Raw genomic sequence first — 26,459 nt, 5'->3', positions numbered from 1 at the left:
GTCCAGCGTTGAACTGTTTAGCTCATCTTCCTGATGCTGCTGTTCCACAATGCTCTGTGAAAGAAAGATGCTGAGGTACTTACTTCCAGGAGAAGTCATTGAGGTCTGAAACCTCAGCAGGAAAGATAAATCCAGTCCAGCCCTCTGGGCAGAGAGGTCAGACTGGTCTCTGGTGAGCACCTGTGGACGGTTAGCTCCAGTTAGCATGGCAAAACAGGTGGCTCATTTTATGACATTCCTCTTCAGATGGGAAAATGGATCATCATCTCTTTCTTAGGGTGAAGTGGATTGTCAGAGTTGAAGTAGCAGGTCTCAGAGCTAGTGCTCTTTCTGAAAGGATCAGCTGGGCCCAGGTGAGGATCACTGACTTCATGACGAGACTTCCAGCCTTGAGAATCTGTAAAATCTGGTTAAACCTAGATATACAAGGATGCTGGCAGCAGTGCTTTCCAGATGGGTATAGACCAACTGACACATCAAGAAAGGGAAATTACTTTTTGCACAAAACATTTACTCAGCCCATCTGTTATTACCAAGATTAGCTGCCAAACAGAAAATGTAGGTACTGTCTTGAGAAGAAGCAGATAGGGATGGATGCATTTTCTGGTTAACACAGTGCCCCTAGAAATGCAAAGACATCAGCTTTTCTGTGTGTATCAAATGTCTGGTTTTTAGAATAAGCAAAAGACATGGCACTCTTGTCCTGTATTTTATTAAGAAATTAACAGGCTGATTGAAAACCTGAAATTACAGTGAATCTCATTTTAAAAATTTTCAAAATCATGAGAATAATTTTGATTTTTATAAAACATAATGCCCAGATACAATTCCTGTTTATGCCTGTAAATTTCTACACCCTTAACATTTACCTGCTGTACAGCAATGAGGCTGGATAATCATAACATAATCTGTAAAGTTAAATGAAGTATACTTTTCTCTGCAGTCCAAGTGAAAGAGATGAAATGTTGAGAAGAAAGCCCAGAATATGAGCAGCAGAATGAGAAGGTTCCCTGCTGTCCCAGTTCATTACACATCAGTATTTCAGACTGCTCAAAGATACTAAAGACAGGTGATGTTAACTGCTGTGTAAAATGATGAGGCTTTAGGGTGTAATTTTTCTAGGAAAGAGAGAGAAATTGCTGTGGGGTACAGGCTCTGCAATGAGGGGAATAGGGTGCACTGGGTGCATATGATGCTCAAAGTGCAAGAGCTGATAAATCTATCTACATCTCCATCTTTCACCAGTAGTATGGACTACCACCACCACCACATTAGACTAAACATATTTTCCTGATACTTTGTCAGCTTTAAGGATGTTCCACATTCAAATCAGGGCTGACAAGATAGTGGTGCTGACTATTTGCAAGGGCTGGATTTCAACCTCTGTAATAAAATCCCCAATCCTGCACATTATATATGTGAAATATCACACTGACCCAAACACTGCTGACTTCATTTTAACTATCATGTAGGGTAATGTGGTTCAGCCCTGTGGGTTGCAGCTGGGGTCCTTGGGCACTCTTCAATACCAAATGACTCTTGTAGGGAGATGAATTTCTCAAGACATTATTCAGGAAACTGCTCAAATTGTCATAGATGCTGTCTGGGTGAGAGATGTTTTCCTGAACTGGGGCCTCGGTTCCTGAGAGGATTATGGATGTTCAGTAAGTGGCCAGCTCAAGCACTTGACCCACAAAGTCCAGTCACTTCAGCCTCTTGTACTATTCTTTGTGACTGTAAGTTGAAACCCAGTAGATTTAAGAAGTAGTAGCCTTCTTTTTAAGAAGCTATTTCAGGACAAGTACATTCAGACCACTGTGTTTTCTATTTATATATAAATTCTTTGGCAACAATTTTCTAGAGAGCAGAAAGATTTTTTCCTAGGTAATACTTTATCGTCTCTCCGTGAAAAAACTGATATCTTAAAAAATCTATAGCGCTTTCCACTATAAATAGTATTGTTTCAGATTAAGGATTAGTTCCTCCATGAAGAAAAACAGATTTAAAAAATCTGGTCATTATCTGATAACTGTTTATGTAGCAATGTTAAAATAAAACAGAAAAAGAAAATCATTCAGTATGTGGTTTCTCATTCTCTAGAATGTTAGTGTACGTTTATACAATAAAAACAACATAAGTTATCCTAGTTTGTTTAAAAAACCCTTAGTAGTAGAAATATATTGCTATTTGCAGATTCATAAACAGAATGCACTTTTTCCATCTAAGTTCAAGTATTATTAGAATATTATTATCACTATTATTATTATTAAAGGAACTCTAAATCCTTGTCATTTTGCCTGTTTTTTTTTTTTTTGGTCTTTCTAAGAAATAATGAGTTGTGATCATTTGTTCATGAACAAAATCAACGTGGAGTTTGAGTAAGTTTTGCCTGGTAGAAGACAGCCTGGCAATCCTTTCACTATTATGAGTGGCTTTAGAAGAGGGTATTTGAGACTAGTGGTATAGAGAGAGTAGTTGTGTGTTTTTTTTGAATGGCTGATAAACTTAATTCCTTCCAGGTTCTCAACATTCAGTTGCATTTAAAGGAGAAAGGTGGGAAGAACCCAACCCAGACTTATATTGCATCAGGATATATCATCTTCATTTCTCCTCGGTACTGTCAGTTGCTCGTAGGTTGGCAGGGTGTTATTAGGGAGGAAAAGATCTGAATTGACATTGTTGCCTCTCTGAGATGTTCTGTTGTTCCCTTGATCCCCTTGCCGACAGGAAACCAGATGATGCAGCATATCTGTAATGAGATTCAGTTTCTGGTCCATTTGTGTAACCTAGGAAGGCAAAGGAAAGATTTGTTTAGTAGCAGCAAGTGAGAAAATTGCAACAAACCATGAGATACAAATACAATATTAAAATGACAGTTTTCTTAATGAGGATCCAAACAACCTCTATGAAGACACCACAGGTTCACAGTTCATCAAACAGCATCAGAAATTGGTCAGAGTTGGTTGAGGACAGGCCTGTTAATACCTCTGGTATGTGCTTTGAGACTCATTTTATACCTGGATGAAGACATGACAAATGAGCTTTTAAAGAGATATGGTGGGATAGAGAACCAAGCCCCATAACTGAGTTTCTGTGAGGGTTTTTTGTTATTATTCTGGCCATAATTTTTTTTTGCTTAAACATGATAAACTTCTAACATGTTTATGTGCCTTAATAATATCAATATGTTCTAGTACCTGCTCTAGTTGCAGTGATCTAATCCACTCTATGCTAGGACTGACTGATGCTTTTTGTTACATGTGGGCCCAATTACCAGCTCAGGCCACAAAATGCCCACAGATATTTTTGCTACTGTGATTGTACAGAAGCTGGGGTCTGTGGCAAGGGCTGGAAGTGGGGCATGGTTCAGTTTTACACTCTCACCTGGTCAATGACAGCGTTCACTAGGGCTGCCATTTGAATGACATGACTCACAGCAAGACAGAAACTCTTCTAAGATGGGTTAAAGCTGATTTTCCAACTGGGGTACTGCAGGGGAAGGTTCAGCCTGAATCCGTAATGCTTATTTTCTTCTGCCTTAAGACAGAAGCTCCTTAAACTATTTAATTCCTCTTTTTTTTTCCTTTTCCTGCTCTTTCTTGTAGTCTTTACAAGAAAATATAATGAAAAATCAGGATACCTAACAGAGACTAGGTTATGGATTTCTCCAAAATTTAGATTCTATTTGGTGTACATTTATGGTATTCAGAAGAAAATCAAGAATTAAATATTTCTAGGAACACGACAGATTCAGTCTCTGGCTTCTTGCAGTTTCCACTCAACAAGTAATTTGTACCACCCCTCTTATCTGGCACGGGAAGCCTCCTTTCTCTGCTGACTCCAATATACTGAGAGTGCTGTCTTGAAGGGAAGATGGGTACTTCCAGCTTTGAAGTCCTGTCCACTCTCTGCCCCTTGCCATAGCACATATTGAAATTGCACAGTAGGTGTCTGCCCTATGGTCTTCTGCTCCCTTCTATAAGTATAATGAGAAAGCCTCAATTTTGCTGTCATAGTCTATGACCCGTCAATCTACAGGGATCCAAAAACACTAAGTAAATCCTAGGCAAAAAGATGTAATACATTTTAAAAAGGGAAAAAAAGTAAGATGGCAAAAAAAATGTGATAGGAATAAATTGCTTCCTAAAATATCTGCTAGAAAGTACTGAAAGGCACATAAAATTATCCACCAGAGAAAGCATGAGTGGGAGCGATTTATATGTGCCTGGCTATTATCCAAGTATCACACAGGATAGTAAAAGACAGTAAGGCTGAGCAGAACATCAACAAACCTGGAGGATTTCAGCAGAGACTAAAACGTTTTTCCACCATAGAGAAAATGCTTGAGTTTTTTTCGAGCACTTTATACAACAGGCAGGGAAGCAGATACAGTGATGTAAAAATATGAGGTGCCAGAGATTTATACTTCACAGCTGGTTTTGAAAACATGAGGCAAAGCACCCTAGATGGTACATGAAACACTAGTAATTCTGGGTGGAAATGGCTGTTGAAAGATGAGATTCTTCAAATGAGGAAGCTGAAGAACATGTAAGTTCAAGATTTCTAGAAGGAAATACAGATGGAAAACTGAGCATATCATCTGGTTTTCTTTTCATCACTATTTGTTCACTTCCTTAAAAGAAGGCATGCTTTGCCCAAATAGTGCCCATCACAGATGGCTAACTCATGATCATCCACATATAAGAGTAGAAATCTTATATGTGTTATAAGCACATATATAACCACACTTATAACTGCTGGTGAAGCCTGCAAAAATCTCTCATTCCCCCATCCCCCACTGTGCAGGTATCACTTGCTTTCTGAGACAGCTGTGCTGGAAGGACTGTCTTGGAAGATTGCAGACAAACAGCTCCCTTCAGAGTCCAAAGGGCAACTTTTCCTTAACAAGAAATGTCTTTTTGCTAATTATTCTAAACTAACTAGGGGATTTATATATACATACTTCTGAATTTGTGATTCCAGGCAGGGATTACCAGAGGAAATACAGACTGAAGATATATCTGGGAAATGTGCATTTATGAAACTTTTGGAGTGATGAGCTATTGAACATGACAGCAGATTGGACTGAGATCTGGATAGTCCTTCAACAGCTGCGCATCTTGGTGATGAAGTACTGGAGAGAAGTGAGATATGAATATTCTTGCTGGGAAATATATTCCCAGGGATAACTGTTTAATTTTTTCTAGGGAACAAGGTTTGGCTGCTGCAGCTGTGGAGTGCAAGAGGCCCACAGAAGCAGAGGCAGAAGCTGACTGCTATTTATTTGGGCCATATGAGATAAAAAGTAAAGACCTTTGTCTTCCATGTTCTTTCCATGTTAGGGTATGGCTCTAAAGCCACAAAGCTTTTGTGGAGGGAGGTCCAGATAGCTGGTTGTGTTTGTTGTTTAATCAGTTCTGATTTCCAATAGAGCAAGCCATATCCCAGGAAGTTCTCTGCCCATGAAGGGCTTGCTTCAAGACACACTGAAGTCAGTGGCAGTTCTGTCAATCACAGACTTCCAGTGACTTCGGCAGGCTCTGGATCAATATTTGACTGATTTGTCTATCCCAAATAGTAACTCTTTGTAATAGTAATTCTTTGGATATTACAAAAGAAGGAGCAGTCTGGATTTCTGTACGTTGCTCTGCTCATGTTAATTGGGGATGGGATCAGAAAAGATGACATTTGCAAATGAGATGACAATGGGTCCCCATCCTCAGTTCTGCCACAGGGATGTCTGCTTAAAATACAAGACATTTTAAAGAGAGAAGCAAAAGCCACAGGAGGGCAACTTCTGCTGTCATTACAGGCCTCTGATGTACAAGAAGGAAGGTGTCATGGTCAAGTGGTGCTTAAACTGTTCTGCAAGTGAAGGTGTGGTTATAAATCACATTTTTATTTGGTGGGACCCTTCCTTTTAAATCTTGAGAGCATTTGAAGGAGCTTCAGAGGCAGCTTCCCTGGCTTTTCTTCTTTCTAAGTCCCTACACAGTTTGGTATCTCAATATTTCTAATAGTTAATGCCTTAGTTTTGAGGGCACTGTAGACAGGAACAAATATGATGTTAGAAGTGGCTTTCTAGAGAAGCTCAGGGATAGGTGCGGGAATTTTCATAGAGGATTTAATTTAAACATTTCTCTATAATAGTGGGGGGGGGGACACACCAACAATATCAGTATTATTAAGGAAAATTTCTTCAGGTACATGATTCTTCAAAAATCATGAAAAAGGTCTTCCTTCCATTTACAGTATCAAGATCCCAGATTCTTGCAAATCCCCTTATCAGAGCTTCTGGCTTGGATTTGTTTATTTTGTTGCCAGAGATTAGGCAGCAGTCTCGCTGGAGGTCATACACCAGTTGCTGAGCTGTTTATAGGCGAATGTAATCTGCATGAAGGAAGATTTGTTCTCCAGACTGTCTGTACTTTCTCTTGAGGGTTGGTCAAAGAAAGGAGTATGTGTGTGGTGTCTGGGGGAAAGATAGAGGAAGGGGAGCCAGTGAGAAAACACTCTACTATATGATTACTCATCATTAGAAAAGTATAAAGGCTGAGTTCCTGAGGAACAAAATTAATGGGCTTTGAGGGCTGCATGTGACAAGTCACTTTCTAGTCAATGAAAATATATGAATACTGTAACCACTGTCTCAACTGACAAATAAAATGGATAACACTGAGACAAAAAGCATCTTTGGAAAGAAAGGCACTTGCTACTCACTGTGTTCTAAAATCAGCTGTCTTGCATAAAGCTATCAGTGCCAAACCCTTCTTCACTTTGAGATACTAAAAATGGTTCTGTTTTTTCAGTAAACTGAGACTGTTCCTTGTGTCATCTTATTTGGTATTTTTATAGAAAATATTTATTCTACAGTTCTCAAAAGTGTAAAAAAAACTCTTTATTTTTTTTGTGTTAGTAACCCTTAAATGGCTGCTGATAATTCACCATGACTCAGGGTGTGCTGCTTGTGCTTTCCACAGTGGGCAACGACCTGAGACTGAGAAAAAAATTCTGAGTTGTTGAGTCAGGGTCAGATTTCAGGAAAAAGACACGATTTTTAAGCTAGTCACTGGCTCCAAGAAGTTACATTCATGTCAGTGAACTGCTGTTAAAGAGGGCTTGACTTGGCATAATAAAGTCCTAATTCACCATATAGTTTTGTTACACATTTTTCTTAATTATATTGGGAAATAAGCTGATAACACCAGCATGTGACCATTTGATTACAGACTATAACACTTGTGGCATTTTAAAGTAATTTTTGTCTTAAGAATTTTGTCCTGATTGTGCAGTACAAGTTCTAGGGTACCAGGTGCTTAAACTATAGGAAATGGAAGGAATGGCAGGTTGATTTATGAATTCTTTCTTTTCACTAGAATTGGGAAAGAAATTCAGATAAGCAAGTAACTATACCACAGAGAATTGTAGTTCTTTGCAGTGTAGTTATAGAAAGGGACATTTCCTTTCCAAATGTCCCTTTCCACAAAGAAAAACATATTTTTTTGAAAGCTTTCTCAAAGTTTCTGGAAATACGACATTTCTGGTTAACTATCCACTCAGCTTCACTTCTTTCACGTGGATTTCCATGATTCTTAGAAATTTGTAGATTACAATCATAATGCCATTTTTCAGATTAGACATATCCCTTGGATTCTATTTGAAAACAATAGTAAGAGACATGCTCTGACAGGTCAAAACATGAAAAACTGATATGAAAAAGGCACTTCAGTAATATGTGATTAAATAAATAATATGAAATACAGCATATATGTTACCAAGCACAGAATATTGGCAGCATGATTTTATAACTGTTACTTTTAGAATACTGCCATTTTTTCCCCCAAATGAAAATGCAGATACAGCCTTCAGAAACAGCAGTAGCTGAGGAAGAATTTACACAATAAAACAGAAACCTTCACAGCTATCTTTGACTATTTCCAGCCACTTACTTACAACGTATAAACATAATCCCTATGCAAGTAAATGCTGCAGATCAGCAGCTGGCAAAACTCAGTTACAAAAAGAACTATTAAATGAGACCTACAAAGAAATAAGTGGCAACGACAGATGCTGTGTTTATATAAGAGAGGAATTCCTTTAAGATCTTAAAAATTAAGAGATCTAAATAGAAAAGTTACAAGCACACAAGTTGATTCGGTTTTTACATGTCACCTTCATAAATTTATCTGGTTGTAACTTGCTGCTTGACTAAAGAAAGCAAGATAAGATTAATATATACCCCTCCTTCTAGCAAGAAGGTCAGCAGGATGCTGGCAGATGGAAGAATTAAGTTATGGGAAAGTGAAATACACTTAGCTATGGATTGTTAAAGAGTACAAGACCTCAAAAGGTGGAAAGCTTTTGGGGCAGTGCTTACTTTGGAAGTGGAGGCATTTCAGAAAGGCCTGAGGGTAAACAAAAAGTTGGAAAGGGATGATCTAAAATGTTGTTAGTCAAGACAGAAATGAGGACCATGATGGATGTGGCTGGAGGAAATGGTAAGAAGCAGAGACTGGATAGGCTGCTAGTTTTGAAGAGAGAGCTGAGAATGGTGGCCTCAGTTCAGTGCTTTTGTTGCTGCTATTAACAACTTATTGGAAAAAATATTTGGCTTATATGAAACACACAAGCAATTGGAAATCTACTCTTCCTGAGAATCTTTCTTTAGCTGTAGGTGTAGATTTGGGCCATGAAGCCCCTCTGCTAGCTCATTGCTCCCTAAGCTCGTAGGCCTGTCCTGTTGGACATGCAGTATGGAATGCATACCCAGATGTGCTCAACACTCACAGATCTATCTGGCATCCAGAGGGCTATAGCCAAGCAATTAAAATTTGTGGTTGACTCTTTAGATAAATGAGACAAGACTTAAAACACATGGAAATTTTTAAGTTAGGACAGTGTCCAAAATCTACAGTCTTTGGCCCAGCAGTGCCTCAGGATACAGCATTTTTTTTTAAGTATTACAAAGGTCAGATTTTTTTTCTTTTAACCCTTTCCTCTAAACTAACAGAGTATCAGTAGATGAACAAGGGAGCTTGGAATGTTTTTCTCTCCTTGCATGAAGCCAGGAAAATGAAGCTTAGGGTCTTGTCTCTAAATATAACTTTAATCAGAAGCCACTAAAGAAGATAAAATCCCCCTATTCTATTAACTGAATACTCTGGATTTTTCAAGAATTAGTTTATCTTCATTTACTATAGCCCCCCCTTCACAAAATAATATCTCTTTGACCAGACACAACTGTCTTCCATCTCCATTTTAAAATAAGACATAAATTGGCAAGAAGAGTGGGATTCTTTCCTTACAAGTGAATCAATGATACTAAAAGTATGAGAATTTTACGTATCCACAAGTATCACTGGACATCTATCTAGCACCATCATCATAAACAGCATCCCAAATTATGCTTAAATTGAAATCCAGCTGTATGGAAGATGCCAAACAGGCTTGAGATAACAAGAAATATAAGGGAATTATTGGTCACAAAAAACAGGGGGAAAAAAAAAAGCCCCTTATTTTTAGGCAATAGTTTGGTTATGGTTATTGAACAAATGGCAGTCATTAGTGCATCTTATATCCAAAGCACTGTGTGAATCTTTGTGTACCTATACAGTAGAACACTGCAGTAGATATCTACCATCATTACTAGCACAAAGTGGGGAAAACTGAGGCAGTAAAGTTAATGGCCTACCTTCAGATACGATAAATAGCTTCAACTTGGAAAGAAGAGCTCTAGCAAAACCTTAAAAATCTTTTTCCCTGTCCTGAGCAGATCCTCAGATCTCAAAGAAAACTTCAAAGCACTTTTCTGTTTTTTAGTGAGACAGAAAGTTGGAAAACCGATTGCTTTCTCATTCTCAATCACATTCTTGGTCAGCAAAACATTCCTGTGTTGGGTACTTCTGGTTGAGCACTCCAATACCTATCTGCAGAGGAAAGAAAGACTCTCTGTTTAGCTAACAGGCACTTATATTTCAGATGCTGCAGTTCCACAGATGTGAAGAAAACTCGCCACGGTACTTTCCTCTGGAGGACTCTTTCTGCTGGCTTAATCACAGCAGTACAGCCTCTGAATATCACTCCATATTTTTGTTGTCAGAAGTTTGGCTATCAGACAACAGCTTTCTCCTAGCTCTAGATTCTCATTTCCAGTGTGGAACAGTGACATATTTACAACACTTTAAGGGTTAATAAAAACAGTAAAAGACCCAACTAGCATAAAAACATGGCCCAAACCTTCCTTCATAATAAAATAAACCATAGGCCCTCCCTACCACCCTCACCAATTAAAGAAAACAAAGGTGACTAATCTTGACCTCTCTCCAAAGGGGAATGTTTTGCTTCTTGAATCCTTGGCTCTGGCTCTCATATGATACTGGGACTATGACTAATAACCTCTTGCCAGAGTACTGCTGATAATTTCACCATTGAGTAGCTGTTCTTGTTCTGGATCATCATAGTATGCACTTAAGTTGCCAAGACTTTATTTTTAAAAAAACAAAGAATAAGATATACACTCATAATCCCCAGTGTTAGAAATACATTTTTCAGCTTTAACTGTTAGCTTTTGCCTGACAATTTTCCCTCCTTCCTCCAAACTGTTATTTTTCAGATGCCTGCTATGAAACGGTTCCCTTTTTCCTCTCTTTCTCTCAAACTCTTTTCCTAATTCAAAACAGATTTGAGGCTGCTGCTCTTTCTAAAGCAAATATGCCATGTATCACAGTGAGTTAGGTTAGTATTGCTTATGTTGTATTTCACGCTTCACCCAACTGAGGCATCCATACTGCTTTTCAAAGGGAATAAAGCCAGACTATGTGTACCAGGTTTTCTGGTTGGAATAGAAAGTGAGACACATCCACAAGTTATGGATCTGATTTTATGGCATGGCATGAGTAGGGAAGGGCAACACTATTTGCTTTTTGCTCATAATGTTAAAATTGAGATGACTTTGTATGTTTGTTGTTTTGGGTTTTTTTAATAAATATTTTTGGTCAGTTCCTTTTTTATCATTTATAATCTACTCATTAGTTATGATTTGATAGTTACTATATGGGCAAAAAAGGACATAACCTCCTCTGTACCTTAAATGAGCTTAAAAATTAATAACCATATGAATGACTTCTGCAGCAATCAAACATGGAAGGGGAAAAAGAGCAGGGAAGAGAGAGAGAAGCAATTTACAAGAACAGTGAGTTTTGAGATTCCCTGAGGGCTTCTGATAATTAAACCAATGGCAACATGAATGTTTGATGTGGTCCTGAATTTGTTTTCAAAAGAAAAATCTCTAAAAAGATTATTTCAAGCGAAATTTTTAGACAACAAGCTCAGCATGAATAATTAGACCAGAAATACTTTGATAAATATTATTATGGAGAAGTCATTTCTGGGCCATGACATTAAGGTTAGAAATCCTGGTGATAAATAAGGTGGCGATTTTGCACCCATTCTGAACACACAAAACTAGGGCTGTATTCTTGTATGCCTGAATCTGCTCCTCAGAAAGGAGGTGGCCTCTTATTTTGCCATCACATTAAGCTTTACACAGATGCAAGACAGAAAATTTCAGTGGGAAAGCTCAGTGGAATGAAAGAAAACCACACACAGTTCCAAAGGCACTTTTCATTCCCAGGGGCTACACAGAGATCAGAGGTGAAATTTATTGGTGATAAAAAGTCTGTGAGCCCACTCTACTCCCCTAGACTTTCCAACTGCCATTTGATTTTGCTGAAATCATATCCTTGAAACAACTCCTTCAGAATGCTCTAAAAATAAAATTGCTTTATAAATAAGCAAAAAAACCCAAACCCCATTGAAATCCAGAGAAGATGCAGGTGCTCTTCATCCTCTAAAATCAAGCTGCCTTAGACACACCAAAAATGCATTTCATTTACTGAAGTTTACTGACTGCTTCAAAAAGTGGAGGCAGATACAATCAATCACAAGTCAGCAATAACCAAGTGAACTAGTACGTAATATATTTACCAGTGGAAACCCATGCTGAAAAGGAAAAGAAACTGCTTGTTGGCTGTCATGGTATTATTCATAAAGGCAAACTAGTGGATATTATGGATACCAGGAGCAAAACTACAACAAAGGCAACCAACTGCTAATGAAGAAGGGGTTTCAGTCAAATTTCATGGGTCATACAAAATCATTACCATGCCTGCAGGAGTTCAACAGCTTTGCCAGTTGAATTCAGGGGAAATGAAGTGATTATTTTGTAATGCATTTTGTAGTTTTAGACTTTTTCTTTAAATTCCAACCTCTGATGGCAACCAACTATGCAAGAATACCAGCTTAAATTTCCAGTTAGTCTATAAGCAACATCATTGCAGAGGCAACCTTGAAAAGAGGTCTTCTGTGTACACCAAGGTCTCAGAAACTCAATTTTATAGGCTCTGATTATCTGCTTATTTTTGCTTAAATACAACCTTATGGCTTTAAGCAAATTTCCTAACACTTTGGGGACTTGACTTATTTTGACAAAAGAGGGACAGATAATTTAGTTGCTGCTGGTAACAAGTTCTGCATGGATTAACTTTCCAAGTTGGTTCCATTGCAGGTTTCTCTCTGGTTCTGAGTCAGTTAAAATATCAAGGCTTTTCTCCATAATATTTTAAGCTATAATGGCTCAAAAGTAAACAAATGTTTCAGATAAAATAATGTTTTTGAAAAATCTAATGGATGACAAAGATAACAAAAAATCCTTAATGTTTTTCTTTGTCAATAATTTCTTCTAGGAATATAGCCAAGTAGGGCACTTATTTGGGCTGGTAAACTGTGACTCAGAAAGTGGATCTATTGGCAGTGTAAGCAAATGCTCAGTGGTGGAAGCAAAAGACTCACAGTCTTTCCTAGCTGATTAATCATCATGACAGGCTTGAAGACTAACTGATCTGCCCAGCTCCAGATGTTAGGTGTGTATCCATCTCTTGTTATTCTGGTTCATAAGCAGCAGCCTGCCTTATTCATTCTTAAGATAATTATGACCATTACTGTTCAAAACAAAAAAAAGATTTGGGCTTTGTAATTTTATCCTGTGATAAAGGAGGCTTCTAAACAAGATAACACAGTACATATAGTCTAGACATGATGAAATACTGGAAGATCCTTCAGTCAGAGATGGTGACAGTCTTGCACATAAAGCTTTGTGATGTTTCCCTTTTCTACTCCCACCTCCTACCAGAACTGTTATCAACTGCAGAAAAGGAGGAGCATGAACATGTAGCTGGATCTTTCCCCCCAAGCCCCTGCCATTAATGGCTGCACTAGCTCCTGTTAAATCAGCAACAAAATGTAGCTTCTCACGTGCACATCACACGGTAACACTCCACAGTTTTTACAGATAGGAATAAAAAGTAGTGATATAATGAAAGATGAGGAGAATATCACAGTAGCAGAAAGAAGCCACCCAACCTTGTCAAAGACAGACAAAGAGTGCTACAGAATGTTCAGTGGCTGCAGGTGATGAGAGACATCACTTTAGTTGTCATCTAAAGGATTGTCCTCCACAGAGGGACCAAGTACATCTTGGGTATCTGTAAGGAAAGACCTTATTGACAGTGGCATTCCAGCAAGTGAACACCAGAAAATCAACACCCTGCTTTCTGAAGCAAGCTACAGTTCATTCCTCCTGGCTGAGGAAATAGAAACCACAGAAGGTGGAATGATTTGCCTCAAGTCCTGCAGAAGATGTTGTCTGAGACAGAAACATCACCCACGCCACCTGAAAACCTCGCAATAACCACGCTGATCTTTCTAGATGGGACGTGGACTGTCATGACAACACTAGTGTCTGACACTGCTTTTTAGAAGCTGATTTACAGAGAAGGCAGAGGAGGTCTGGTTGCACTTACTCCTCTCTGGCTTAAGTACTCACAGTGTACATGTGCAAGTGAGAAGACCATGTGTGACCAGCTCTGGCATGCATTATTTATATCACAGTTCTACTGACTGAAAAACTAACAAATCCACAGCCTGCAGATGATGTGCAGACATACAGACACATCATCACAACTGTCACTTTATCTTGATTCCTTTTTATTTTTTTCCTTCCCTGCTGCACTACAGTGTAACATAGCACTTAGTACAATAGTGAAATAAGCCTCTGGCTAAAGAAGCAGCTTGTTTATATCACAGCATTTCTTCACATTCAATGGATGCATAGAAATAAGTGTAATTTTCCACGGAAACATTTCTATATGAGTATTTTGCATAGGTCAAAGTTTGTCAAACCCATTTGTGATGCACTGATGCAAGGTGCTCAACATTTCCCTTACTATCTGAGTGTCCTCAAATCCCAGTGAACTCTTCAGTGAGGAAGATCATGTATTTGGGAAAAAGTGTGAAACACACAGTGTGTAACTTTCTGTAAGAGTGACTGCACAATACAAGAGGTCAAAATGAGATTTCTCTCCTCATGTATTGTAACTATGGCCTATTTATAATTCTACAGTTAATTTAGGGCTTGTGTATCTGTGCTGGACAAAGGATCTTGCTATGTGTAGAAAATGACATGAACTCAATCTTAGCAGACAGTCCCAGAGCCTAAAAATGCTTTTGTTAGTACAATGAACACCTGTATTAAGTGCACACTTCACTCACTCAGAGGTCATTGCTAATGGCAAAGGTTTTAAATCAGCCACCCCAGGAGACAGGCATCATTATATTTCTAGAGCAGTCCTTCTGATGCTGCCAAAATAGGCAACCCTGAAAATATACTCTGGAGTCTACGAAGGTGAAAGTCTGTAATACCCTGTTGCTGGGCACAAGAAGACAGTCCAGAACATTTGAATGAACACGAAATACTGAGAGAGTAATCAAACACTGTTGCTGAAATCTGATGTTTAAATTTCAGTTAAGCATTTTTCTGACTTTCATGTAAATGGCTTTTTTCTCCATCTCTCATTGTATACCAGTACCTGACCCAGCAATATTTTATGTGAGATATGTAAAATAATTTCATCTTATTCACTTTGTGGTTAACATGTAACTCAAATAACTAAGTGGATGTTACCATATGGTATCTGTTAGTTACCATAACTAAATGGTAACTAAACTTATGCCGGAGTTCAAATGACGAGGTCAGTATTCATTTTTTCACTGATGTAGTTCCCCAGTTGAAGTCATCTGTAGTTCTCCCCAGACGGTCCCTGTTCACACTGATGCTAGTCAGTGCTGGTACTTCTTAGCTTGGTATGCAAAATGTGGAGAATTAATGGTATATAACATGAAAAACAGAATCTGGTCAGAGGGGGCAGAGATACCTGCATTTTACACTCCTCCCAATCTGTCAGACTGCATTTAAAACCCATCAGCAGATTTCTGACTTTGAAATAACAGTCAAGAAAATTAATTTAGGTAGGGGCTTCCTTCCTCCAAGATGTCATGTTGTCCTCAAGAGAAAAGCAGCACCATTTCTGCCAAAGGCAAGGAGCATGAAGGTGTGGGCAGGGTCCTCCAAGCAGGTGGTTGAAGCTGCTCTACACTGTCGCACCATACAGAGGGGTAAAGGGACTAGAATTTGTTCAGAAACAGCAAAGAACAGGAGCAAGGAGCAAGAAAAATAATGGAGCAAAGGCAGAGAACAGATCTTTGAAGCATTCAGTGTTTTCACAACTACCTCCTACGTGAATGCTAAAAAGGTTTTCAAGGATGCAAATGATCAGATACACAAATTCTTCATAAGGTGCCTAGGAACTCTAACATTTATGCTAAAGGCAATGAATTGATTATTTTTCTATCAAATTATCTCCAAACTCTTTAATCTGAACCTTATCTTGTAGTTTACAAGCACACAGTAAAATTTTCATGGACACATAGATGCAATTTCTTTTTATATGAGTCCTATGACCCTTTTCAATTAGATTCATTAGGCAATGTGAAAAAACCCCAATAATTCCTTGAGCTCTGCATACCCCATGAACCTCTATCCCCCCTCCACTGTGACTCAGGAACAGGGCATGTTTTGCAACAATGTCTCCTAAACATACAATAGTCCCAATTCACTTCTATTTCAGCCCAGAATAAATGAGGAGTAAACTTATTGATGTTAATGGGATTAAGGAAATATAAATTGCCTGATAACACAGATCACTGTTAGCACTCAGAAGAGTACACTCCAAAGGCTTGTCCACTTGCATACAACACATCCCCTATAGTAAATAGCACATACCACTATAAAGATCTCATACAACTAAGTAGTGCATTGTTTAAAGCAGATCTTTCTTCAGTGCACAGAGACAGAACTTTCTGTTACTTTGAAATAACAACCCTGTCATGCAAATTCTAGCCACATCTTCATTCTTCTGTTATTAAATCTCTTAAAACTTCCTAACTGCATAGGAAATCTACTATAAAGGAAAAAAATGGAAGAAAACACAGAAAACACCAAACCTGGCAGGGTATATTCAGCTAAGTTACAGTTTTGGAAAGAAATTGCCAAGTTTTTAGCACACACTGTAAAAGTAATGATAACCAAAAGGTTATCTGAAGTGTAATTTAAAGAAATGTGTTTTCATTGTTTTCAGATAAAAAAATCCCAAGGCTATGTGTAAAAGTCCTGAACTGCAGGACAGTAATGAGCTTGTGAATCAGGACTGTAAATTCCCTGTGCTGTGAATGTGGGAGCCATCAGGAGCACACACGATTGAGTCAGCAGTTACCAAGACACATACATACAGTACAGGCCACTCAAGTCTCCAAACTGCCATTTATCATTTCCTGAGAGAACAGTTTCTTGGCAAGCTGTCTCTAAAAACATTTTTTTTCCAAAACAACCAACCATTCCAGCAGACTATGAATAACACTATAATTTGGTCTATTTTTCATATCAAGTAGACTATGGGCTCTGGTTTTCAGTTAATTAAAGAAACCTTCTTTTCACATTTCCAAATGTTGTTTGCAGCAGGGCAGATCCCACAATGAGCCAGCTCTAAACCAGCACCAGTTGCAGACCAAACCGAATAGAGATGGAGAAAAAAACTAAACGTTTATAAAATGAGAGTTTGAAGTCTCAAAGTCCAGCTTACATAATGCCAAATTTGGCTGCCCTGCCAAACTGCTAACTTGCGTCTCTGATGAAAATAGCTGTCTCAGGCTCGACTGCATTCATACTGCCAAATGTGTAATGGCTCATAGCTGTCTGTCAGAATTTGAACTCCATCTGTTGTTGTTTATTATTATTATTATTATTACTCCTACTACATACTAATAGCACTTAAGGGCCTTGTCTGAGATCAGAGCTCTGACGGGCTTCGAGTTTTCCATCCACAGAGAGAGAAACAACCATTGCCTTAAAAACTAAAAAAAGGGGTGGGACAAAGATCGTATTTTGATTCCTGTGTTATACGTATACAACTGAGATATGGAGAGATTAAATGTTCTTCCTGTGCTCACACAAAAAATATCTGGGGTAAAAGCTAGGAATTTAACCAAAGTTTTCAAGTTTAAATAAACTTTGTCTTCCTTCATTAACCCTATGCTTACTAACTGCAAGACTGTACTCAAATCTGTATTTATAAGGTGAGACATCAGACCCACATTCAGCTTTTGGATATACAAGGCCTAAGCACATGCCTAGCACAGGGGAGCAACATGCCTCTAATCTCTTACAAGAATATTTACGTTAACATAGCAATAGTTACTTGTGGCTTTGCTTCTTGAAGCTTTGCAAAAAATCAAACTTAGGAAATAAAGTCCCATATTTTGATCTCCTATTTGGTGAAGGAAGTCTGGATTCTGCTATTTCTCTGCAGAGTCCTCTGTGCAAGCAGCCACAGAAACAACAAACTGTGCCATGCTTCAGGAAAAAAATAAATAATCACTTAATGGGTTTCTCTGAACATCTGACCTGCAGTTCACACATTCTTGCTAAAAAAAAGGAATAAAAGAGTAGTTATACGTGTTTTAGTAAAGAACTATTACATTACTTTGTCCTCAGGAGACTTTTGTCTTCTGAAAAAGCCCAAGTAGCTTCCTACTTCGGGAGTACTTTTCTTCTGAAAATCAAGCAGTTTTATTTACTTTTTAAGTTGTTATTTGGAATCATAGGATGTCTCAATTTAGAAGGGACCCATAAGGATCATTGAATACAATTCTCTGCTCCTTGCAGGCTACCTAAAACTAAATCATATGACTAAATATGACTAAAAAATATGACTAAATCATATGATTACATCATATGACAGGTTTGGTGCTATAACAACTTCCCTGGGGAGCTTGCTCTGTTGACTGATCATCCTCTCAGTGAAGAACCTTTTTCTAATACCCAACCTGATGCAGTTTCTTTCCATTTTCTTGCATTCTATTGCAGGTCAGCAGAGACAGGGGATAAGCACCTTCCCTTCTACCCCTGCCCCCTGCCCTAAGAATCTGTGATTTTAGAGGTTTGTTTTGTTGGTGGTGGGTCTGTTTGCTTGTTCAGTTTCTTTTTTCCCGAAGATGATGAATAAAATGTACCTGAAATTAGGACAACTTCCAGTCAAATTAATTTCAGGTCTCCATTCCAACTTATGGATGCAGGAGAGTATCTCAAAACACTTAGGAGACTTAGAAATAATCGCAATAATATGGGCAGAATTATGCATCTCTTCCTCACTTTCTGGGAAAAGCTTTTCAGCTGAAACGCTCATAAAAATTTTGGTCTGAAATACCACAATAGAAAATTTCAGATCCGATGGTTAAAGCTGCACAGAAGTGAACCAAGACTTACAGCGGGAAATGTCTTATGCTCCAAAGCACTCCCACTGCCCAAGAACAAGCAGGTGAGTACCCATAATAAATTCCAAAATGTGTTTATAAGGGAGACAAACTGTGCTTCACTACTTGGCCTGAATACCACACTTTTGGTTACTTTTACAGAAAAGGGGACTGCCGTTACTTGCCTTGATCAGTTAATAGAGTTTGTGCTGTATGGAAAACTATGGCATATCACAATTTTATTAACCTCTCAAAATATTGAGATATTTCAAGGATTGGAAATTGCAAAGTATTTTAATTTGGAAACAAATAAATGGCTTTAACTTAAAAATGAATGCTGATAGCACTGAAACATCCAATTAAACCAGTAATAACCTTATCACTATCCCAAAGTGTCTTAAAGGAATAAAAAACCAAACCAGACCAAAAGCAGCATTTCAATGTCTTCGGATCACAATGAAAAAGTCTAAGTCAATGATTCCAAGAAGGTTTGACTGAAAATGTTATCCAGGTAGACTTGTTCACATGTGACAACACAAAAGTTTCTAAGGGGACTTCTATTTTTTTTCCCAAAACACTAATTTTTGCCTGCTTGATCTAAAATAAGGCTCTTAGGACTTCTTACTTTTTGAGTAATATCCCCTAACAAAACCTGACCATTTCTCAGTCCTTCTTTGCCATTAGCATGCCCCCCTGAGATGTTGACACAAGTGCCTGCTCATTGCAGAAGCTCTTTGGAGCAGGCCTCTGAAGAGTCCTGTCATGAGGACTATCAGTTCTAAAATCATTTACAAAACAGCAGAATTTCCTGTTTCCGTAAGTGGTTCTTACTAGCTGTTTCCAGCAGAAATTCCTGGAGAGGCAAATCACTTTTACCTGTACAGAATGGCAAACTAACAGGGCTGTCAAAAAAACTTTGTATGGTCCCTGGATGGCTGACGTGCACCTTTCCACCTCCAGCTTTGTCCAAGGTGAGCATGTAGCAAATCCTGCCTGGGAACCTTCCAAAGAAGACTGTGTACTGGGATTACTGTGTGAAAATACGATAGGATGGGTGTCCTCTAAAGCTAGTGGGACCTCTGCCATAGACTTTAAAAGGAGTAGAAGCAAAGCCGAGAATAGTTATTTTTTATCAATTTTTATTTAATTTAGGATTAGTCCCAGGAGTATTCAGGTCAGGGCTGGCTCTGGAGGTGCTTCAATCTTAAGGGTCAATTAGTGTCAATGCTAGTTTACTTTTTCAAATTTGATAAAAAAATCCCTCCAAGCCTTTTAGTTGTGGAAATGGATGGAAAATATAAACCCATCCAATCATTTGAGGTGAAAATTTTCCATTAAAGTCTGGTGTTGTTCAGTTTCAGTGATACAAAAAACATCTTGATCCTATAGCCCAATTTGTTAAGCCAGTCTTGTACACATTGATCTGATTACCAGGGAAAATACAGAGGAAAGAAAACAGTAAGAGCTGGTCATGTGGTTTTATGAGACATGGGTCAAAAATATTAGCCCCAGTTGTCTCTTGGGGACTGTACTGAACTTGGGTTTACAAAGAATATCCCTGCTCTGAAGAGGGCCCAGAAAAGGGCCACAAAGCTGATCAGAGAACTGGGAAGACTGTCACATGAGGAAAGGCTGAGAGAACTGAGTTTGTTCAGCCTTGAGAAAAGTAGGTTCAGAAGAGATCTTATCACCATTTTCCAGTATCTAAAAGGTGGATACAGAGAAGATGGAGACTCCTTTTCTACAAGGAGTCACATGGAAAAGATGAAGGGTGATGGGCACAAGTTACTGTTGGGTTCCAACTGGACACAAGAGGAAACTTTTTCACAGTGAGAACAATCAGCCATTGGAATAATTTCCCCAGGGTAGTGGTGGATTCCCCAACACTGAATGCTTTGAAGATTTGGCTGGACAGTGTGCTGGGACATGCAATTTAGGTCATGCTTTGCCTAGAAAGGTTGGATCAGACAATCCTTGATGTCCCTTCCAACCTGGTATTCTATGATTCTATGATCTGTAAGCTGCACAGCATAATACTGAGCTCTATGGTGCAACCAGCAATACCAATGGAGACTATCAACCGCCAGAAACACTGTGTAGGGGAAATTTAATGTAGAAAAGGAAGATGCTGAGGATCACTGAATGGAAAATCCAGTTGCACAGGGCACTTCTGTAAAACTTAGTGGGCATTGCTCTTTGAAGGAACCTTGCTCAAGGACTCCACTATGTTCTGTTCCCTTCCCAGAAATGCTTGCACCTTGATTTATATTCAAGGAGTTAATAAGGATAACACCAAGTTCCTGGAAATCAGGGTGTGCCTGCTGAGTGTCTGAAATGCTTTCTTAATGAAACCTTTATCTCTGCTTCTGATAGAACTCTTGTACCAGGCCTCTGACTCAGCTGCAGGAGACCCTTCTCTGCTAATCCTTAGGGATCTCCCTGTTTGGCTATAGAGGTTTCTACATAATTTTTTAAATCCTGTTTTCAAGACAGGCTCTCTACACTGTGTAATTATGACATTGTTTCTGATATGAATGGTTCTCCTTGCTACCAACCCTCCTCCCTGCCTTTCCCCCAAAATAAAAAATCCTGGTTGAAAACCAAAACAAATAGTAGACTTTTATCACATAGAATTTGTTAATAATACTTTCCCTGAAACAGTTCCCAGGCCTTTTTTAATGCTCAAATAAAGGCCCAAACATTTACAGCCAGCACTCTAAGCCAACTAATAATTTATTTGAGCCATACTCAAAAGCTCAAGAGGGATTTTGAATGAAAAATCTAGCGAATAAACTGATAGCCAAAAACTGCCTTGGAGTCCTGCCACTGTAATACACAGGATGCATGGAGCTCTGCTGGTGACCAAGGCATATACTGAAAATTAGTCAATGAGATGGTAGCTAACTCTTGTCAATCTAAAACAGAAAAGAGAATGTCTAAGACTAAACTGTGAGTGTCAATATTTCATAACTTTATTGGCACACAGATGACTGGGTGTTAAACTCCTACAGCTTTAAAAAGAAAATAATAATAATACTAAAAATATACTTAATCATTTGACAAAATTATAAGAAAGGCAAAACTGCTTTCAGAACTTCATGGGAAACTTAATACATGAAGAATTCCTAAAGATTTTACTGAGTGCTACTCAATATGCATGCAGGGTTAAATCTCATAATAAAACAAAATATATGTCAAGAAGTAAAGAATTTTAGGGTGTGTAAATAAACAATCTTCTCAACTTTGTACTTTGTTTAGAATTTCTTTAAATTCACTGTATTTGCAGCATCATGAGCTTAAGGCCATGAAAAAGGTTATTCTGTAACTGAAAAGATTTTTTCTTCCTCCTTTTGTTTTGTCACAGATACTTTTTTACCTTATTTTGTAGCTGAAAGAAAATTAATTCCTACAAGAGCAGCAACATGAAAAAACAGATTTCAGAATTTACTGCACAGTAGTTTGTTTCCAATATTGCAATAGATTGGAGTTTCAGGCACACTGTGGCTTTGGCTGGACTGACAGGACTGGTTTAGCCTTGATTTGAACCTGCTGTTTACAAAACAATGTAAGCCCTTCCCATAAGGCAGACTTTTAGTGAGACCCGTGTGAAAAAAACCCTCGCTGTTAACCAAAACCAGGAAAAAATAAAACATTCTGCATGTGTGCATTTCTTTAACCAGATACTTTTGAGTGCAAAATGAAAGAATTTATATTCTGAGAAAAGGTACATTTTATTCTCATAAAACAATCGTGCTGCTCTTTCGCTTGCTTTTGGCTCGCATGTAACACACAAAAAATTTTAGTTACAGCCTATGAAGACACTGGATGTCCAAACTGCTGTGGTCTTTGCAGCTTTCCTGAACTAGGCTCCTGGTGTCTTTCAAACATTTGCCCCATTAACCACTTCGGTGATACTCTGTGAGTGCATTTGATTGTTTCACCTTCTGAACTACTCTGAGATCTGGAAATTACTTTCAATGAGCAAACAAACCATTGGAGTAATCTGGAATTGATCCCAACCTCTGGAGACTCCAACGGTGAGCTAAATACATCAGGAAGCCTGGATTTGTATTTCAGCACTTCTGTTTCTAACTACAACCAGGAATCAGAGATGAAAATTAACAGGAAAAACAATTTATAGCTAGAATCAATTCAAAGATAATTTAGAAAGGCTAAATTGTATAGTAGTTTATGTGTCCCAACTGTCCCTTTGCTGTGTATGCTTAAGCCCTAACCAAGACTTATGAATGTGAAAACTATGTGCATTGAGAATATTCCTTATCCACTTCAAAGGTATTTCTCAGGGTGCAGAGAGATGTAAGTGCAAAGGTATGTCTTGGTGATGCCTGGGCTCTAGAGCATGCTTCATCTGAGAGCTGCAAAACAGCCTAAAGAAGAAAGATGCTGTCATAATTAAAAGCATACAGTGTGGGCTCATGAGATTTGGGTTATTAGGATCCTGACTTTTTAGAGGATCATGGATTATTTTAGAGTATGTAAAGAATTTAACTACTAGTCCCATGGTTTCACTTCAGTTTTCCATCCTCAGCTGTGCATGCTTTCCCCTGTTGCCACAGCTCCCAAAGTGTAACATACTTCTTCGGCTCATACGTAAACTGTGGTGGACATAAATACATCTTGTCTGCTGAGTGTTCACATTAGGCCAATAGATGCCTACCTGCTATAGAGGTGGGAGGAGAACAGATTTACAATTGCAAAGGTGGAGTTGAGCCTCCCAAATAAAAGTTGACTGGAAGAAAACTTCTGAACTTTGGGAAAGTTTAAATCTGTCTTTTCTCAACTCACAGCACTCTGACTCAATACTCATCTCAATGGCTCACTGCAGTTTGGGGAGACAGGGAATAATATTTTTATTATTCCCATTCTACAGATGGTCGAACTGAAGCACTACAAGGTTTATTGACTTAGAGTTGCACAGCATGCCTGAATGGAAGCAGAGCCCCAGCTGGCCTGATTCCCACTCCCGGGCTTTTAGCTGTTACACTGTATTTGCTCCTTCTACATCTGATTATTTTACTGCTCTAATCAGCTCTCCATTTTATACTCAAATTATTCCTTTAAGTCACATTAAATCCCTTTGTCTCCATACTGAGACAAAACTATAGATTGGTTTTATTCCCAGCAATGCATGGGCAGAAATTTAGTTCCTTTTGTTTAAATGCAAACATGCATAGGGTCAGTGACAGGATCCTGCCACTGAGAAATTAATTATCTACTCGTTTTCATGTTCACAACATGAATTGCAGCAAGAGCAGAAATTAGCTGTGTCTTCCCTGTATTTACTGCAAAACTAATAAAACATGACATTTTATATGCTTGTTACTGCATACTTTTGTTAGCATATCACCTCTCCCAGTACCAGTGACTAAACAACTGACAGAGCTGGACCTTGGCTGAGGTTGTTATATAACAGCAGGAACACTGGTGAAGCGTCTTCCAAAAGTGAGCTATTTATCTGGCCAGGGAGCTTTCTCTTCCCTGTCTCCCCCCCTTTCCTCCCCCTTTCTCTCTTTTCAGTGTGCGCTCATGAACCTGACCCAACTTGTTTCCAGAAGAGACTCTGCGGTTGTTGCTGCCAGACAATGCCTGCAATAATTTTTTCTCCAGCCATACATCCAAACTGGGGGAAGGGAGAGGGAGGAAGGAAGAGAGAAAAGCTCTTTTGTTTGGAAGTGTGAAGGGCTCTGTCGAAACATGTCTCTTCAGAGTAGTTTTAAGTTGCAGAACTGATAAGAAAAAAACCAACATAATGATTTCCTTCTGCTACCCTGCCTACCCTCTGAGCACTCTCCTCTGCTCCTGGTCCATTAGGAATGAGATAACTCTTGAATTAAAGACCTTTCCCTACCTCAGTACATATATATTTTTAAGGTTTTGATAGAATCATAGAAACATTTATGTTGTAAAAGACCTTTAGGATAATTGAGTGCAACAAAAACCTTGTCCCTATAATGCTCCCCCAAACTACCAGGTACTTCCCGTGTCTCCACATTGAATTGATGGAGTGTGCCAATGTATCTGACAGTGTCTGCTGACCACAATACTGTGTTCAAACCTGATGTTGTGTGTGGCTTCCAGATGGGAGGGCTAGTGCTTATTTGGAGGCTCTCTTCCATCCAGAGTCTGAAACTTATGAGCTAGAGAAACTGCTGCTGGCCAAAAAAACAGCACAGAGAAGGTATAATTGAAAAAATAAAAACCTCTTAATGGTTTAGCAATAAAACCATGTGATCTGATGGAGCATTTGAGAGTCAGAGAGAGTTAACTTGCTGCTAATTCAATTTCATTCACAAAATTGAAGGAAAAGCATCATGCGTAAGTGAGAAGGGAGTAGGTTGCAAAAGTGGTATATAAGAAGTGGTAGAGCATCCAACAGGCAAAAGCTTCTGACTGTAGGAAGAGCAGTAAAACGAGCCAAGTAGTTCTTTCTACAACAATTAAATAAATAATATTCTAGCCAAAAAGTTGCCAGCCACTGAAGGGTAACATGTTCACACTGGATCAGCCCAGGAACGTAGTTCTTGTCCATTCCTGTTTACAAATTTCTTTTTCTTTCTTTCTTTTTTTATTTTTTTTTAATTCAATTAAAAAGCACCTTTGCTTTGGAAAGAATTTTCTGGAGTGTGATTACTGTAATACATAATAAATCAGTCTGCTTAATCTTTTTATGAAAGATGAACAAAACAGATTGGTCTTTGTTCAAGTTTCTTCTAGAAAAGTGCTGTACCTAATCCTTTCATAACAAGCCCTGAGTCTGTTCATACACCACTTTAGTCATTTTTCAGAGAAAAAATATGTATCTAAACTCCAAGCTATCCATGCTGTTTATCTGGATCCTGCTAATCTAGGCTAATTTGTTAGACTAGGTTTCTTTTCTCTTTAAGAACATACCAGAAGAAGCAAACAGGAATCAAGAGAGGAAAAATTAGTTAGCCTGGGGAAAGGATATTTTCTACTTTAAATGGATGCGCAGCCAATAAGCATAAGCTGTTTGTGCAATGAGCATCATCGTTTCACCAAGTGTCTCCCAGGTTCAACTCTCTGTCTCACTGTTTAAAATGAAAATTCACTGCATGTGTGTTACTCTGTCTCTCTGGTCCAGGTGAATGATGTCCTTCAGAAAGGCAGGATGGCTTGTTTCCTAAAGGCTGTGGAAACCTCTTCACCTTCAGAGTGCTTGTCTGAACACAGTGCTAGACAGTATTGACCCAATTGTTCCTCCCTGACAAGCCTTAACACCTACAGGAGTTTGAATTCTCAGTGCACATTTCTCTTGCTTGGGTGTCAGCAGGAGAGCTTATGTTCAGCTGAACCTTGGACACGTAGTTCTGGACTGATGAACTCTGCTAAAATATGTGGAAGAGGCTTGAATTGGCTGGAGTTCATCTCCAGTGCTGTCAAACCTGCCTGTACTAACTTTGAAAAGGAAAATGTTTAGACTTTCCTTCCTTTCTACCTCAAGAATAGAGTTTTGCCTTTCTGCATTGTTAAAACCAGGGATGAAGCAGTCTTCAGCTTTCCTCATATGGCTGGGAGAAAAATATGCTTAGAGGATACTTCTCTCACCTATCCTAGTGAAATTAGTCAGTTACTTCTATGGATTAGTAACATAAGGAAAAATAGGCAAGCTGAGATAGGGGCTCATGTAGACAAAAGTATCTACCACATCATGAAGAAACTCAGTATATCCTTCCTTTAAAAAGTATGTCTCAATAGTCAAAAGGAACATATGGAAA

The 26,459-nt window shown here is 38.6% G+C and overlaps 1 protein-coding gene across 2 annotated transcripts in view; it reads right to left on the bottom strand.

Annotated features, from left to right (window-relative positions):
* Positions 1-2,300: 2,300 nt before the first annotated feature.
* The window catches only part of KCNQ1 (potassium voltage-gated channel subfamily Q member 1), a 353,161-nt gene continuing 329,002 nt past the window's right edge, over positions 2,301-26,459 (bottom strand). For both annotated transcript variants that reach the window (XM_031049067.2, XM_005149194.3), the window contains one exon: positions 2,301-2,786. In XM_031049067.2, coding sequence (XP_030904927.1) covers positions 2,586-2,786 — 201 coding nt within the window. In that variant the 3' untranslated portion in view covers positions 2,301-2,585. The remainder of the gene's footprint in view (positions 2,787-26,459) is intronic.

The sequence above is a fragment of the Melopsittacus undulatus genome, chromosome 4, assembly GCF_012275295.1.
Source record: "Melopsittacus undulatus isolate bMelUnd1 chromosome 4, bMelUnd1.mat.Z, whole genome shotgun sequence".
In the NCBI taxonomy this organism is placed as follows: domain Eukaryota; kingdom Metazoa; phylum Chordata; class Aves; order Psittaciformes; family Psittaculidae; genus Melopsittacus; species Melopsittacus undulatus.
This window is presented reverse-complemented; position numbering and strand designations above follow the sequence as displayed.